Source organism: Atta cephalotes (assembly GCF_000143395.1).
Source record: "Atta cephalotes unplaced genomic scaffold scaffold00047, whole genome shotgun sequence".
Lineage (NCBI taxonomy): Eukaryota > Metazoa > Arthropoda > Insecta > Hymenoptera > Formicidae > Atta > Atta cephalotes.
Window position 1 is genome coordinate 2,140,661 of NW_012130111.1, and position 17,529 is coordinate 2,158,189.

General features: G+C 36.6%; 1 protein-coding gene across 1 annotated transcript in view; it reads left to right on the plus strand.

Annotated features, from left to right (window-relative positions):
- Positions 1-17,529, plus strand: part of LOC105622635 (heterogeneous nuclear ribonucleoprotein L) — a 157,793-nt gene that overhangs the window by 137,972 nt on the left and 2,292 nt on the right. The window contains exons 7-9 of the mRNA XM_012204050.1: positions 10,817-10,909; positions 13,257-13,555; positions 14,857-15,080. Of these exons, the coding sequence (XP_012059440.1) occupies positions 10,817-10,909; positions 13,257-13,555; positions 14,857-15,080 (616 nt within the window). The remainder of the gene's footprint in view (positions 1-10,816; positions 10,910-13,256; positions 13,556-14,856; positions 15,081-17,529) is intronic.

The window sequence follows — 17,529 nt, forward strand, 5'->3', positions numbered from 1 at the left end:
GACGACGAGACGAGACGACGAGTACGACGACGACGACGACGACGCGAGACGAGAGAGAGAGAGAGAGAGAGAAGAGTAGAAGAGAGAGAGAGAGAGAGANAGAGAGAGAGAGAGAGAAAGAATGTATGTGTTTAGAACACAAAGAAGTAACCAAATAACAAAACATCAACAACATGAACAAGCACAACAATATCGACAATAATAATAATAATAATAACAACGAAATTTCGAGATCGGGCACACCGTTCTACAATGATAAATATATATGCACATTGGTGCCATATATACATTACATAGAGACAGATAGCATCCACATAATACGTCACACATCACGCCGTAGATCTGCCGGACCCTCCACCCACGAACCAACCAACCAACCAACCAACCAACCAACCAACCAATCAACCGATCAATCATCGGGAAACCACGAAAAATCACGAAAAACCCCTCGGACAACAATGTCGCGGGGATAGTACACTGAATATAAGTGCGAGCCATGGGCGCATGTATATGTATTCGTATACGCACACATATATGTACACGCATACATATACGCACACACGTGCGCGTGAGCTAGACCTTTAAAAAAAAATATATATATATATATAAAATGCCATATATATATATATATATATATATATATATATATATGCGTGTGTGTCTCTCAGAATAATATGCTCACCACCACTACGTCTTGCAAGGCTACCAGCGCACTCACAGACAAACATTCAAATCGACCACTGCCTACCGCTCGAAAAAGAAAAAATTATCTACCTATACGCGTATGTATACGTCGTAAAGTCGGATACATAGAAACAGCTCTCAGAGAGGCTCCATGTATATATGTATAAGCGATCGGATCGAGAAAGGTCGAGATGTGAAAAGGGATCCCTGACATGCACGTATATCGATATATATGTACTCCATTGTAGCAGTAGCCACCACCGGAAACGTTACTCCCAGTTAATAATGTGAAACGAGATGCAACCGAGGCTGAGTTGCATCGACTGCCCGGACTGGCTAACTCTGCTTAACGACTCGTTGTTCCCGTCTGGTCTGGTTTATAGTCCTGATTGTAACGTAGACGTAGATGGGAGGAGAGAGTAAGCAAAATAAGCAGAGCTGGCTTAAATCGGCGCAACCAGTCCCGAGTGCTCCTGATGATTGCTTCGATGGTATTGAAAGAACAGATTGGTCGAGTTCGTCGTAAAACGAAGCTTGCGAAATACGAAGCACGAGAAAATAGATCTAGTTGATCGCATAGCGATATAAATAAATTGGCACGCTGTTAACTGGTCTAAAGTAAAATTTAACTATCAACTAAAAATAATTTTCTTAAGAAGAACTTAGCTTCATAATTGATGATTGGAAAGCAAAAATAGATAATGCCACCGTTTTGTGAAAATTGAGTTTTTATCGTTATCAATTTATTATATTTTGCATTGCAACGTATAAATTAATTTTGAACTTTTAATTATTAAATTATCGAGATTTCAATTATTGATATAATAATAATTCTCTCTCAAAATCAAATTTCCTTAATTCAATTTTCATCGAAGTCGTCAATAAAATTGATATACAATTAGTATCTACATTCTACTTACTCTCTTTTAATTCTTTTAAAAAAGAGCAGTGTGCCAATTTGATTACGTAGCCAATTCAATTTAATTCTCGAATTTCTGAATTCCAGTCTGTAATAAAAATAATACTACACTCGCAAATCAATTCACATGAAATTATTAAGAAGTCCAAGGAAATGTCAATCATGAACAATGGGACGAACCGAGTGCTTGTCTAAGAACTCGATTAGCATGTTCGCTATTTGATGACATCATCAAAGTTTCATCGGAAAGCACTTGAGCATATCTTTCGTATGATGGAAAGCGTTTCCGGTCGTCGACGAACGTCACTGTGGTCGTACATATACTATATACGTACATATACATATATACATATGCGCCCGTACGTGTATATGTATTACTCACACGACTATTCAGTCTCTCCTCTCGTTTGTCACGCACACGACCGAAGAGAAAGGGGTCGGCGTCGAGATCGGCCGGCGGTTAAAACCCTCTCGACAGAGCCCCTTCGACGGAATATATAAGTAAAAAAAAAATCCATATTATGTGTAAAACAACAAGTACATGTACGGATTCGCAAAACGCACACAAAACGGCCGGAGCCCCTCGTCCCCGTCCTTTCCACCCCGAGCGGTGGGAAATCGGTGATTACGGGAAGAAAATCGAAAGAGGGAGAGAGAAAGAGAGAGAGAGAGAGAGAGAGAGAGAGAGAGAGAGAGAGAATGAAAAGAGGATTGTTATGTTGGAATGTTTGTCTGTGTGCAGATGCAGCCTACTCGTTGTTGACTTGATGGATTCTCACGTGGAACGTGGAGTTCAGGGCCCGGTGAATGAGAGGGGGCTTAGGCAGATCTACGGCTCATTTCCCCCCTCCTTACTACTACTACTCCTACTACCACTATCTACGGAGAGTGAGAGTGAATACGCGGATGGATGTTTGGAACACGGATGAACGGATCCGTCCGTCCGTAGTTGTCTCGAGAACGGCAAGGCAGACGGCTCGCAGACTCTGCTGAGACACACGCCACGTGTCGCCGCGAGACCGCACGGTAAGTTGAGCTCCGAGTATATTGTACGTCTCTCCCCCCCCCTCTCCCCCCTCCCCTCAAACACGCCAGCGAGTCGTCGAGCAACCGAATCAGCTGACTTCAAGACATCTTGGATCACGTGGATGTGTTCTTCCGTGCCTGCGTCAGACCGCTGACATCTGTGACGTTGGCTTGCCGGAAGCCGCGAGGCGTTGCAAACCGTATCACCGGAAGTAAGGCTAAGCGTAATGATCCTAAGAGTAATGAATTCGTAAAGGAATTCGTAAAGGATTCTAAGCAGGATATTTATGGATTCTATATGCGCACAATTAAAAGAGCTTTTATGGAAACCACTTTTTATTATCGAAAAACAGGTCTTTCTTGGAGCTCATAGACACTTATCGATAAATTAGCTGTTGTTAATAACGCACGTATGTTCATCGTTTAATATAATATTATAAATAATAAGATAAAAATGTTGAAATATACGGAAATGTGAAACGACGTTTATAATCAGCATATGTTTTCTTAGTTGATAAAATATGTGGACTACTTCGCAAGTGGTGCTAAACAATTATTTTATTAATTGCTAATGTTAATTTTTTGCTTTAGATTTTTTGCTTAGATTTTTTAGATTGTTAAGGTAAATGTGATTATCTGTATACAAGAATAGAAAAGTCTACACCTATTTCATAATTTTTTAAATTTTATGTAATATAATTTATATTCTATATTTATCTTTTCATATGCATCTTGATTTTTATTATCTTATCATTTTCAGAGATATTTATGATGTTATAAAAAATATCTATACGTTTAAATTTATTTTCTAGTTTTTAATATTTAATTCAGCGATTGAAATTGTTTCAAATTTATAAATAAAGAACTGACAAATCTCAAATTAATACAAATTTAATTACATCGAAAGCGATGATTTTATACATTCCTCTCTTTGTATTTTGCATTCGCGTTTACATAGAGATTGCAGGTCATGGTTTGAGAACATCACACTCTGATTCTGACTACCACATTGGGACTGTATGATAGTCCTATGTACCGACAGTAAACAGCACCCAACGGTTGTTAACCACAAAGGGACTGAATTTATGCTCCACCTGGAGACGCCTTCATAATGATTGTCATTAGACATGGACTCCAGGATGCACGGAAATGACCGTTCATGGCCGGCGAAGTCGGCATATACTGTAATACTAATTAATCGCAGAGGCTCCCGGCTGTTTATGTTGCTGGGTGGCTACGTTACACAATTAACGAGCTTCAATTGCACACGCGTTGCCAAGGCTTTACGGATGGGCGATCGCTGTGTAATTCATCGTAAACTTTTGTAGAAAAGATTCTCTATTTGCTTGTGCAAAAGGAAATGAATGTAACGGCTAAAATGAAGTTCACGAAAGTTGCTCGGGAAAGTTATATAAGTTTATATTAGAAATTACGTATAGAATGTCGCGTCGGAGGAATTGTACATCGAACTTTTCTCCCTTGAGTGTGTATTATTCTGATTATTTTTTGTAGCGAAATACAGTTTATAGAATTCGTTTATATATACTTCATTAAGGTTTTTGTTAAAAAGTTACGTATAAAATGTTACGCGTGATTGAACACGTTTTTTCGTTATATATTTCCTTTTTTATTACAATTTTTTACTTTAGCATTTACAAATTTTTATCGCTCGATCTCAATTTTATCTTGTGAGTTTATTCGAAATTACAAGAAATTTTAGAAGCGAGGTTTCTGAAATTTTTAGCAACTGCAGTGATGGTAAAAAATTAATTAACTCAATCAATATTCCAAACGTAAATTCTATATTGATTATTATTTAGTTTTCAAATAAAGTCGAGCTTCAATTTATAACTCATACAAAAAGCTTATAAATAAGATAAAAGACGTACTGAATATTTCATGAGGAAGTACAGAACTTTTAGGTCACGCGAAATATAAAAGAGTGTGAGATATATACAAAATTATATTCTCGCAATCCACAAAAGCCATACTTATATAATCTGCGAAAACTTAAATGCTATACATTTGTGTCGTGATGAGAAATTGAAATAATTTTTGTCTATGTTTTGGATTATTCTTTTAAAAAAGGCCACTTTATCTCACAATTTCAATCAAATAAATATTTAAAATATAAATCTATACATACATGTATAGTGTATATAGTATATATATATATATATATATATATATATATATATATATATATATAAAATGATGTAGATATTAAATTTCCTGTGCTGTAACACTGAAAATGATAAGATAACGTAAGTAAGAGATGTGATTTCAACATTAATTTAAATTTGTAAATGAACGTGTACTCAATTATAGGGTGGGTGGATCATGATTTTAGGATCAAGAACGATCTCATTATCAAATGATTAACGAGTTTATCTCATGCAAGAACCTGCTCAAGCGATATCAGACACTCATGCGCGCGCGTCTAATGACACAATAATAATAATAATACACGTACGCCGGTGGGCTGTAAATCGATTTTCGCATCAGGCGCGGCATCGGCAAATGGTCCGAGATGAGAATGCAGTCGAGGCAATTAGTATAATTATTAATGCATTCGCAATTTCTGATCGCAAGTCGATTTGCATACGCATTGCCCTGATAATCGCCATGTTGTGTAAAGTGCACACATGGAAATCTATCTCGTTTTTATTTCGAAAGAAACATTAATCTTGAAAGATAACAAAGCTCCCCTAGTTTCTTTTTTTTTTTGTCGAATACACTTCATTGTTGACCATAACTATACTTGTTGCACTATAAACGCTGACTTTCTGAGAAAACCGTCAAATATTTACCTTGAAGAAGTAACTCGATCTTACAATAATAACTTCGACAGGTTATTGTTAAGAAAACTGTGATGTAGCACTCGACAAATATTATAGGTTATTTCCATGACATTGTTGGAACATTAAATTGAATTTCTCTTTCATAATCGTATATTCATTCTTTTTAATAAGAAGAGAGCTAGAAAGGAAAGAATTAATCCGAAGATTTCGAAATCTTTTGTCAATAATTTTCTTTTGTTTTTACCATTATTATTAATTATATAACAATGAATTTTATTTTACTATACATTATTTAAGAATATGAAACGTTCGACTGTACTTAGTATTGTTTGCACTTTTCTCCTTTTATAAAATTTTTAATTTATATTTTATGAAAATAATTTTTATTATTTTATTACTCTATATATATATATAGATAGATATACTTTCATATTTTTCTTTCGTATTATTATTATTATCAATTATATTGCAATTAATTTTATTTTTTACTTATTATTATTTAAGAGTATGAAAAGTTCGATGTAATGAATATTTTTTGCACTTTTTCCTTTTTACAAAATTTTCAAATCGCTGAACGGAAAAAAGCGTACTTATTCTTGAGAACACTTTTTATTACTAGTAGATATATTTCATAAAATTGTTCTTCACGCTGTTGATCGCAACTTGGCATGCACGTGCCGATTGCGTTTATTGCTTAAGTTGTTCGCCTTCACTTTTCAGTGCAATCGGACCGCTTAATAGAACTCTGAAAGCTTTTCCAGAGGTTCTCCTCACGCTATTTCTCTTCTGCGTTATTAAGTTGAAAATTGATAATTCGCGTAACAGGGGAGAACTGTTACGGAGCCGTTACGTTTTACGATCGCGAGCCTGTTACGACGTACCTAATTTAAAGAGCGCTCGTTCTGCGTTTTCAATGCTTACAAAGACTTCAGATTTTGTTGTTTCGTTTATTCTGTTCTTTTTATATAATCAATATCTGAAATGTGAGACCTTGAAAAAGCAGTTTTTTTTTTTAAGAGAGCTCTCTAAAAATGAATCAGTGTATTATTACTGACTTCAGTGCTACACTTATAACTATAATATCAGCGAATACTTACTGTTTTTCAGTAATAATACATTGATTCATTTATAGAAGTTATATTATAGTTCTACAGATTGAATCAGCAGAAAATCATAATCTCTAAAAGTGAATCAGTGTACATCAGTTATAAGTATAGCACTGAAGTCAGTAAAAATGATTCACTTTTACAGAGGGAGATTGGCATATAGGGCGCGTGGTATTTAATATTCGATCTTTCGTTTTTGTCCACGCCACTGTGCTGATTCCGAGATTGAGTTTTAATCCTAAATCCCTAACATATACAGGTATCATCTCACGAGGGCTTTTGTTCATCGTCGAATAATCCCGCCCTTGTTCAAATAATTTGTACGCCGTTTCTTCCGGCTATATTCTATGACCGATATACTACCGCGATGTTCTGCGCCGATGGAGTTTACATAGCCACGTACAGGGTGTATCGAACTTCGTTATTTTATTTATTTATTTTAGATTTACGAGTTTCAATTCTTATTTTGTAAAAGTTTCATCGATTTCTTATTTTTTAAGATTGTGTATGTTTACATTAAATATATCACATCTTTAATTACTTGCAGTAACTTGAAATTGGATAAATAACTTTACTTCTCCATCTTCATCATAAAAGAAAACTCAAGAGAGCCATATAAAACTCTGAACTTTTTAAGAATTATTGCCTGTAATTAAAGATAATTATGAAGAAATTTAACGTAAATCAATTTGTCAAGGAATACAATATTTAAATTACTTGTATTTTATATTTTCCTCTCTCAGTTTTAATTACTTAGAAACGAATCGTATAAAAATTTTGTCGTTCACTCTACGTCTCATGTGAATGGCGATGATAGTCTGTGTGGCGACATCGAAGATCGATACCGCGTGCTAAGTCCACCGTCAACGTTCCCATCGTGTCTCTCCCTTCGATAAATGTAGGAGAGAGGTTCTCTCTCAAAGCAGTCGCTAAAAAGGGGTAAGAAAGAAGAGCTATCTTCGATAGCCTCTCCTGTGAAGGACTCTCGCGAAATGATCAATAGGGAGAGTCGTAATTTCCCTATCACGCGTCTCATCGGGCATAAAATTGCAATTTCGTTCCGGCCAACAGCCAGATGACCTACGAGTTCTAATATCCGCTTGTAATGATCGCATGAGGATATCCTCCCACGAACGATGAGACGCTGTTACACCGGTAATAGCATTTACCTTTACGATGCGGCGCGGGCGCTTCGCGATGAAATTGTTTTGGAGATTGAAATCCCAGCGCCGCTGGACCACGCTAGTTTAATCCGACAGCAAACATCCACAGCGGCATTATTAATTTAACGGCTATGATAGATCGCTTGACGTTCATTCGATCTTGAGATTTACGAGGGAGACCTGCATACAAAAGAGACGTCTAGTACGAATTCGTATTCATGAGGGACGGGCTCCGGGTATTATTTTCGCTATTTAATACATTTTTTATCTCCAAACAATGGGATTCGGAGAAGGGATTTCTTGACCCTCTCTACTCTTTTTTCTTCCAACTTTAATTGGAAGAGAAGCGCAATTATACAATGAATTATTTATAACGTTAATAAATTGATAATTCAGAGACATTCTCCTGCCTTAATCACAAATATAATAGAGAACAGCAATTTAGTGACGAAATTGTTTTGCAAATTGAAATTCTCGACGGGGTCGTATTGATTTAACTCGACGACAAGTATTTTTACGGTGTTATTAATTTACACGAATGTCCATCGCTCGAACCTGATATACAGAGAAAGAGAGAAATCTTATACCAGATTCACTCGGTGGAAGTGTAGAAAATTCTTTTTCTCCGCGAAAGGAGAAACGTTCTTCATCGGATTAATCGAACAGGATCATAAATGACCCGATCTGTCTTATCCGCTCCAATTTCAAGTTGTCGATATAGTATTTTCACGTTCGCCATCCTGCGACGAAACTAAATTCGTTAATCATGTCGCTATCAGGAGAACCCCGGACTAAGACAAACACGGCAAGAAACTCGGCACGACGTTCGCGTAGCCGAACGCCAGTAACCGAAATCGCAATTTTCGTGGTCTCGCTTGAGACTTCTACGAGTCCAATATTGAGTTTCATGGACTCGCGAGACTCTCCTGGGCTCTCGAGATACGAACCTAGGTGCGTCATTTTTCTCAAGTGGAACACAGTCTGTCGTTCTCTCTGTCGCGTTATTGAAAAACTCGCTCCAGCTACCGCTATCCTCAGTATCTAAATAATTCATGCAACACGTAATTATCGAAAGTGGGAGATACGTTCCCACAATGTCGGAAAAATTAACAGATGACTTTTATTACCATGTTATTGGAATCCGATGATTACGCAAAATGATTCGAAATTATTATCTGCCTCAATCTTGCGAATTGTTTTGCATCATTAATGCATCAATGGGATTCAATTATGCATTTTTATATAAATATATTTTAACAGTTGAGATTATTTGTATACAATTCTGTTTGCAAAAATTATTAGAAAAGAAAAATTCAATTTTTTATAATTCCAAAATGTATTTGTATTTTATTCATATTTTAAAGAAATAATTTATTTTTCATGCTGAAACATAATTTAAATATCAACTATATTATTAAAAGACTATTATGTCGCCGGATTTTATCTTTTATTTTAGAGAAACGTACATCTTTGCTCTTTGAATCTCCTGATTCAATCTCGCAATTACATCCAACGCGATGCACTACGTACCTACATAGTTATATGGCGGCATTAGCATACTGATCTTAATTAGCAATTAATCTACTGGGATTCTGTACGTCCACAATGGAGTGGTATCGAATGCGATCCAAGAGGATCAAGCAGGGTTAAGGCGATTGCTTCCTCCTCGGCGAGGGCCAATCATGCGGCTCGGGCGATAGAGGGACGTTCTATTTCAAACGAGAAGATGAGCATCTCCTCGTTGATGGCTGCAACCGCGTCGAGAGCAGACATGACGATATCGAATATTCCGGTGGAATAGAGAGGGATCGATATAGGTTGCTGCTGCAGCAACAAGCTCGATATCACTCGCACACGGTGCACGAGCACCATTTGCTCTACGCGAGTGGGTGTGCCAAAACATTGCCAAAACTCGCGCTCATCTCTATGAGAAACCCACGTGTTACTATACACACGTAGGCGTAACGCAGTTTAATATAAACGGATTGCACGACGCGGTGTGCGCGAAGAACCAAACGCAGATTACGAATGTGTTTCACCTCATCCGTCTTTCCTAAACAATTTAGTAACGTATTTCGAATCGACTCTTGTTATCGCGAGGAACCTGATGGAGACGCGTTGCAATGTTTCAAATTTTTATTTGTTAGAAAACGTTGCTCCAAAACGAGTGCTGGTCTGGGAATAAACGTAAATAACGTCCAAGTAGATCAATTTAAGACCATCGAGACCTATGGCATCTTATTTTTTACGTATACGATCACCTAGGGTATTTTTACATTCCAAAATTAAAAATCACTTTTATTAAAATTAAAAATTATAGTATTAATAGTATACTATATATATATATATATATTATTGTATAATATTGTATATTATTGACTGTTCCCAATTTATTAATATTTGAGAAGACGAATATAGATTTACTTACAATTTTTTGAAAGAAATATGGGAACCAAACAAACGAATTAAGCATGTTAAGTGACTTATCACGACAATATTTCTACAAAATAAAGATAATTAACGAAATTTTTTTACTTTAGATTTTCGATGAAATTGAATTTAAAAGTTCATAAAGAATAATAATTAAAAAAGAAAGTAAAGAGTTATTAAAAAAGAAAAAAAATATGTTAAACCAAATCCATTTTACAATTTACATTTTTTGCTGGGATATAAAAATACTCCAGGTGACTATTCCCGGATTAAGCGAGATACTTGTAATAAATTATACTTATTTCAGTATTAAAATTTTATAGAACATACGACAATTTTTATATCCAATATAATAATCATCGTGCTAAATCAATTATATCGTTTTTAAAACTAAACTTTTTTAAAAGTTAAATTTTTTGTTTACTTGAAAACAAAGTACAGTTGCAGCAACGTATACGAGTTAAATGTAAATATATCAATATGAAGCTTTAAATTTCCTTTGTGTTTTCCTTGTATTTCGTCTGCTCGGCGATTCCCACCGGAAATTTGTCGAAACTGCCAGGAGCGCCGGGATAAATGGCGACATTTGGCTCGCATCGTTTGTCTTCTCAGTGACCGCGTGGGATTACGCGACGTATCCGTCGAAGGTGATTATAGTCTCATCGACGAACTGTCGTTCTGTTGCAGGCTCGAGCACACATAAAAACGACGCGACAGGAAATGGAAGGCCAGCTCCCCTTTTGGCTGAGCCAAGATACGGCGCCGCGCCGCAACCGTATGGTGAGTACCTGTCTGTCTATTTGTCCGTCTGTCCCATCCAACCATCCCGTCTGTTCGTACCTAATGACCAAATTAAGCTCACCGGTTCGGAAAATAGATCGCTCGGGCCAGTTTTCGCGAACACGTGTAAAGAATGAGAGCGGATTAATGGAGGGCCGACGAAGTGCGGACAACGCAACGTTGTTACTGAGAAGGGAAAAAATATATTTGGCGCATTTATTTGCAGCACATGGAAGGAAAAATTTATCTTGACGAACCTTTCTTGCGGGAAATACGCATTGAAGTTATCACGAAAATTATTCACTTTCTACGCACACACAAGGAAAGATTTTAATTTCGTAAATCGAAGAAATTTTGTTATGACATTTTCTTCGTAAAACAACCAAAACGCATGTAGAACTTGTTATTTCAACAGAAGTTAAATGTTAATAAAAGGCCAAGTGTGCAAACATATCTACTATATTTCTCAGAGGAATTCTGCGAATTCACTTGTAATCCAAATATTCATAACGACAGCATATGCAATGCAAATTCTTGTGGCTTTAATTATGACGATGAATAGGCTGAGCAGAAAATTGAAAGAACTGCCGTTCTTACAAAATGCACATACATTTCAACTGAAAAATGGTTTAGAAAATGTTCATCGAAAAATGTGTAATAAATTTTTATACAAAAAAATCTTTCGACAACGTTTATCAGAAAAATTATAAAATATAAAAAATTAAATGGAATTACGTGTATTTAAAAAATTGTTCCTATTTAAGGGTTAAAATTCGAGAATTTGCACGTGTAAGATTTGAAATCTAAAAATCAGAGGATTTCACAGAAATAGTTTCTCATCTTTTGCTGCTGCAACAATTATAATTACGAGATGTAAATTTTCACATTTCGTAATATCATAAAATAAGATTAATATCATAAAAAAGGAGCTCTTGTCTCAAATATATGAGATAGGTTTAATAATGCAAAAGCGAATAAGTGACACGTGACGCTGTTGCTGCATCGACCTGCATTCGAACTGTTGCAGCCGGCGCTGTGGTGGCGACGGATTGCAATCTTCCGTAGAGGGTGTCTAAACTGTTGAGCACCTAATATTGATCTCGGGAAAATAATTTCTCTTCGATACAGCACAGTCTAATACTATCGCCGTAAGTCAACGCCGTGATCTCGTTGCGATTTTGACAGGAAATCGATGAACCGTACGTAACATAGCGAGCCTGCAATCGAAACCGCTCTATGAGCCTCTCGTTGCACGATAGTTGTAATCCGATAGTGGAAAACATTATCGTAACTCACCGTCGCGTAGCAACATACTTTTCCCAATAGTCCTCCAACATTCTGAAACGACACCATTTGTCGCAACATTTAATACCTGGCTACACGCGGCCGACAAAGCGTTGCATTACCATTCCAATGGAGCTGTCAGCTCAAATTACTCTAGTTGAAGGTTGAATTGTTCAGTTTGGTTTTCTTCTCGCTCTGTCTATTTTGTTTTATTCGCTTTCTTTCTGTGAAACATAGATTTTCAAACTCTACGAATTTATATATGAATAGTTTCCGGAGAGCAGATTCTCGCCAAAAACTTTTTCCATTTAAAAAACTAGGATGCTGGATTAAATTAATGCTTTGTATTTGTATTAAGATCAGTTCTTTAAAAAGCAGTTTAATTTAACCAAACACTAGTTTTTTAACTGGGAAAAATCTTTGGCGAAGGAATCTGCTCTCAAAAAATTATTCATAAATTCGTACAATTCGAAAATCTATATTTATAGAAAGCGAATAAAATACAATAATATAAAAGAGGTAAAAAATAAATAGAAAATAGATTTTTACATAGAATACGAGTCTATTTTTTTAAATCTTACTGCAGCTTTTCGTTGAGTAAGATTTATTGTGACTCATTATTTCATTGTATTTTTTGCCTCAAAATATGAATGTTCAGAGAAATAGTTTCTTCTTTCATTGTTTTAGCATTACTAGTGACTTTACCATTTTACAAAACTTAATAAATTACTCAATATTCATATAAATTATAAAGCATCGTTTTTCAAAGACTCAAGTAAAGCAGAGAAAAAGTAAATTGACTCTGTTCCTTATAATTCATATATCAAATACCGCTAGCCGGCTAGCCGGAGTTATGAATTAAATAACCGTACCACGTTCTCAAGCAAGGTTGTACATGTACCCAATACGAAATTCGCGAAACATCCTCGCGACGTGCTGATTTCGCCGAATGCGCGTGACCGTCACAGTTGACGATGAATAACCACCGACAGTAATATTTTGCGCGCGTCATTTATCTCGCTCGTCCGCATCTGTAGTGTTTGGTGTGCATCTGCGGTTTCAGGTTCCACACCGCAGGTCACCTTTCCGCCGGGTGCTGGTCACGATCGTTACGAGGAGAACTTCAACGGACCGGCGACGTATGCGGAGCCGTACGTAGAGCGTTATGGCATCAAGAGTGATTTCAGTGGCCGTGAGCCGTTACATCCCACACCACCTCGGCCGGGTTATGTGCCCACCTTGGGCCAAACGCCGCCCTCCAGCACGCAAGGCTCGGTCATGATGGTGTACGGACTACAACCGGACAAAGTCAATACCGACAAGCTCTTCAACCTGTTCTGCCTGTACGGCAATGTGACGAAGGTACGTGGCGGATCTTCAGCTCCCTTGTCTCCCCGTATTACCAACTCTCCCCCGAACCTTTGTGTTCGACGCCTGTAGTGTTTAGAGCGTTAAATGGAACGAGCTGATAGGACCGAACAAAAGGATCGCATGACTTAATTATCGCTACAGTACTTCGCGTTAACACGGTAGAAACATTGACGTCCCTTACACTGTATCTACGTTTAACAACGACCAACAGATTCCAGTTTCCACGTACGTTTATACATTTAACAAGGATTAGCAAGAGCGCATGTGTTTATATTTAATAAGAGCCAAATTTCCGCGCACTGCTGTACGGATCATAAATGGTCCCTTCATTAAACACATAGCTTTTGATTAAACATTGAGAATGATTTAAATGTTGAATAATATAACTCTTGCCGATAAATTATTATTAAAGCTTAAGAAAATTTATGTAAATTGCACGGACATTGAATTCTTTTAAGGCTATACAATCGAATATTATTTTGACTTATTCGTAGACGGTTCTTACATTTAACTCTTCGGTGTCGCACTACGGAAATGACACACTTGGATATGATATACTCAATCCAATTTGATTGCTTTTATAAAAATGAATCTATTTTTACTAACCATTCTTTTTTCAATTGAAACGTTAGAATTAAGAACGTTAAAAAACAGTACAAAATAAATGCATCTTCATTAATAAAAAAAATTACAAGTAATTATGGAAAAGCATTGGAAAAAGTATTAGAAAAAAAAATATGTCATATCCAGAGAGGCACCGAAGAAAATTAAAACCATCATGATATCTCAAGTACAGTCTTAAAATATCATAAACTAATCATAGAGCATATTAGCTCCTTAAAACATTACTTGAGGCTATGGCATACAAAAAATTAAAACAGTAACATAAACAAATTAATATTTTGAATTTACTATTATTTACATTATTAGCTAACGTCTCTAAGTCTGCGATTGGCCTATTCACTTATTGCTTACATCTTACTGTCTTATGTTTCTATATACCATAGCTTTAATGTCTTGAAATAAGAATCAATTATGGATACTGATCTCTAATTCTCTAATAAATTATCATTAAAGGATGCCTTCAAGGAAATTCTATTAGTACTATTTGTATCATTCTATTCTACGTCTAATGAACGTAAAAATAGAATGACACGAATAGTGCTAATAGCATCTCCCGAAGAACACATCCAAAGAATTGATCGCATTTGTTATTTCACACATTCCGTGAGCGCTGTATGCCTTCTGTTATCCGAGCTATAAACTTCAAGCTCTCTGCCTCTTTATCGCAGGTTAAATTTTTGAAAACAAAGGAGGGCTGCGCGATGATACAAATGGGAGACAGCATAGCCGTAGAACGATGTCTGCAGAACCTGAACAATGTCACAATCGGGACGGACGGCAGGCTGCAGCTTGGTTTCTCAAAGCAGGCCTTCCTCTCGGACGTAACCAACCCTTACATTCTACCCGACAAGACAGCAAGCTTCAAGGACTTCACGGGAAGCAAGAATAACAGGTAAGTCCTTACGTGCGCGTCAACTCTTCACTTCGTTTTATCCTCCTGTCGTTTTTCGCTCAACTCACCTGCATCCGCACGTTGAAGACCATTTGTCTCCGCTTGATCTTTCTTCCATTCTCCATCGCGTTATTTTCTCGCCTTTATATGTATATATGGGGCGCGAGAAGAGTATATATAAATTTCTGTCGTGGAGATGCACGTTCAAGTTTTCTCGGCAACTGTTCCTTTCCTCGTCATTTAATCGCATGTTTTATTTGCGAACTCGCGCATGACAAATTCGCGCGGTGTAAAACGATTCATCGTGGCTTCGTATTTAACGCCTCGTCTATAATGCATCGAGAGAAATTATTTTGTTACAAGCGTCAGTAATTGAAACTTTTGCTAAACTTTTTGCACCTAAAAATAAAAGTAATTATAAATAAAGCAATGTGTTTAAATCAAAAGTTTTTATGAACTATTACGCTACGAGTTGTCGCTTTTTATTTAAAACATAGAATAGAATAAAATATGCAATAAAATAGGAATGTATAGTATTTGTTGAATATAAGATATTGTGATATTAGCCAGTTTTGAAAAGTACTTATAGAGAGTTGTGCTCATAATGACTTTTCAGGACAGTATCTACAGCATATCAAATTTTCAGTCAATCGAAATTCAATAAGAATTGTCCTTTCTAATAGATTCTCTTTAAGCAACAAATATATTAAGCTTTAAAAAACATCCCTCTTATTTTGTTTCATATTACAGGCAATGAAATGTATCGGAATACCTTGCAAGATTAGGTTCCTGTCAGATGTAGTAGATTTATCGATAGGTTATTAAATTGACATGTCTATCCTTCACTGAAGTCATCGATCTTAGAAAGTACGGATGTCTCGATAATGTGATCCTCCTTTATCGACCTATTCCCATCGTCGTCCCTCGCACGATTCTTATGGGACAGTAGAAACGGTAACGAAGAATACGGTACGCGTACGGTGCGATCTGGCAAATTGCGACGGCACTCTGCGAGATTAAACTCAGGAGACTAATTAAATGAGGACACGTAAACGAGCGCGATTTAAATCTCTCTCCGCTCCGGGTGAACGCTGAAAATCTCCATAGTTCTCTCCTAGTTGAAATCGTACGGTTTTGTCCCCAGTCACGCTCCGGGATGCGGACGCGTTCAAGCGGAAGAATCAAATCTAAAGGTTGAATAGGAGCTAACGACACCGCCGCGCGATTTCATGTCTGGACCAGCGTGCCACTGGCCGCCCATCGGTCGCTCAAAAGGGCGTGCCTGATGATATCCGGCTCACCGATTAAGTTCCAGCTCTTCCGATTGTACTGCAAGGATTACGGAAAGTGCGCGGAAATGTCTCCATCAGAGTTTTCATTTATACGTAAAAATCGCGTAGTCAGGAAAGAGAAATTTGGTTTGTTGTGCATATATTTGAAAAAGAAAAAACCGACAAGTATAAAAGTGATACAACAAGATCGAATTAAACAATACAAATTCTTATATATTTAAGGTTTTAATAAATTTGTAACTATTGAATATATATATCTACAAATACATATCAACAGTGATAAAACTGTATTATACGTTAAAGTAATATAATTAAAACAAACAACCCAAACGTTCAATCTTTAATAAAAACCGAATTAATTAACAACTGGTTTTATAAAAGAATCCTCTTCTCCTTTCTTACTTGATATTCATTGTTCAACAATAAGTATTACTCGACAATAGAATGTGTTGCAGTGAACGCGTTAATGCTGCAAGCAATTTATTTAAATTAAAATTTTCAAAATTTCCCCGTGGATTCTCTTTCTCCTCGTTTTATTTTAAAATTTTCTACTTTCAACTTATCGTTAAGTCTTGGCACCTCATTTATTTAAGATGATCCTGAAAGAAGCTTATTTAAATTTCGCTCAAGCATGTCTCATGGCAAAGTAATTCATTAAACTGAATAATTTAACAAAGTGAGAAAACACACTTTCGCGTGATACATGTTTTTAGGAGTAAAGTCGCAAGGAAAAACGAGCTCTTCTGGCAAAACGTTTTGAACCGATGAAAAACTTAATCACCCGTAGGAAAGCCGAGTCCCCGCCTTGGGCGCGTGAGTTCTGATTGCAAGAAGTCAGTCACAAAAAGTTTCCCAAAGCTCGCAAAAGACAAACTATGTGCCAGAAATGTTCTCCGCAGGACATTTTCCTCCTCCGTTGTGGAAATCCGCTTTCCTTCACGTAATTGAGGGCCTAGAACTGTAAGCTGACATTTTTGTTAAGAATAAGACGGCGATATTGCACGGAACGTAAAAGAGAACAATTTCACATCGGAGCCAGGCATATATTCCCCTCGAGGCTTCATCAAAGCTGTCCACGAAGAGAGAAGGAATAAAGAGCAACGTTACGATATTCTTTAATTTTTTTCCGATAATACTTCTTTGTATTTCGAGATGAT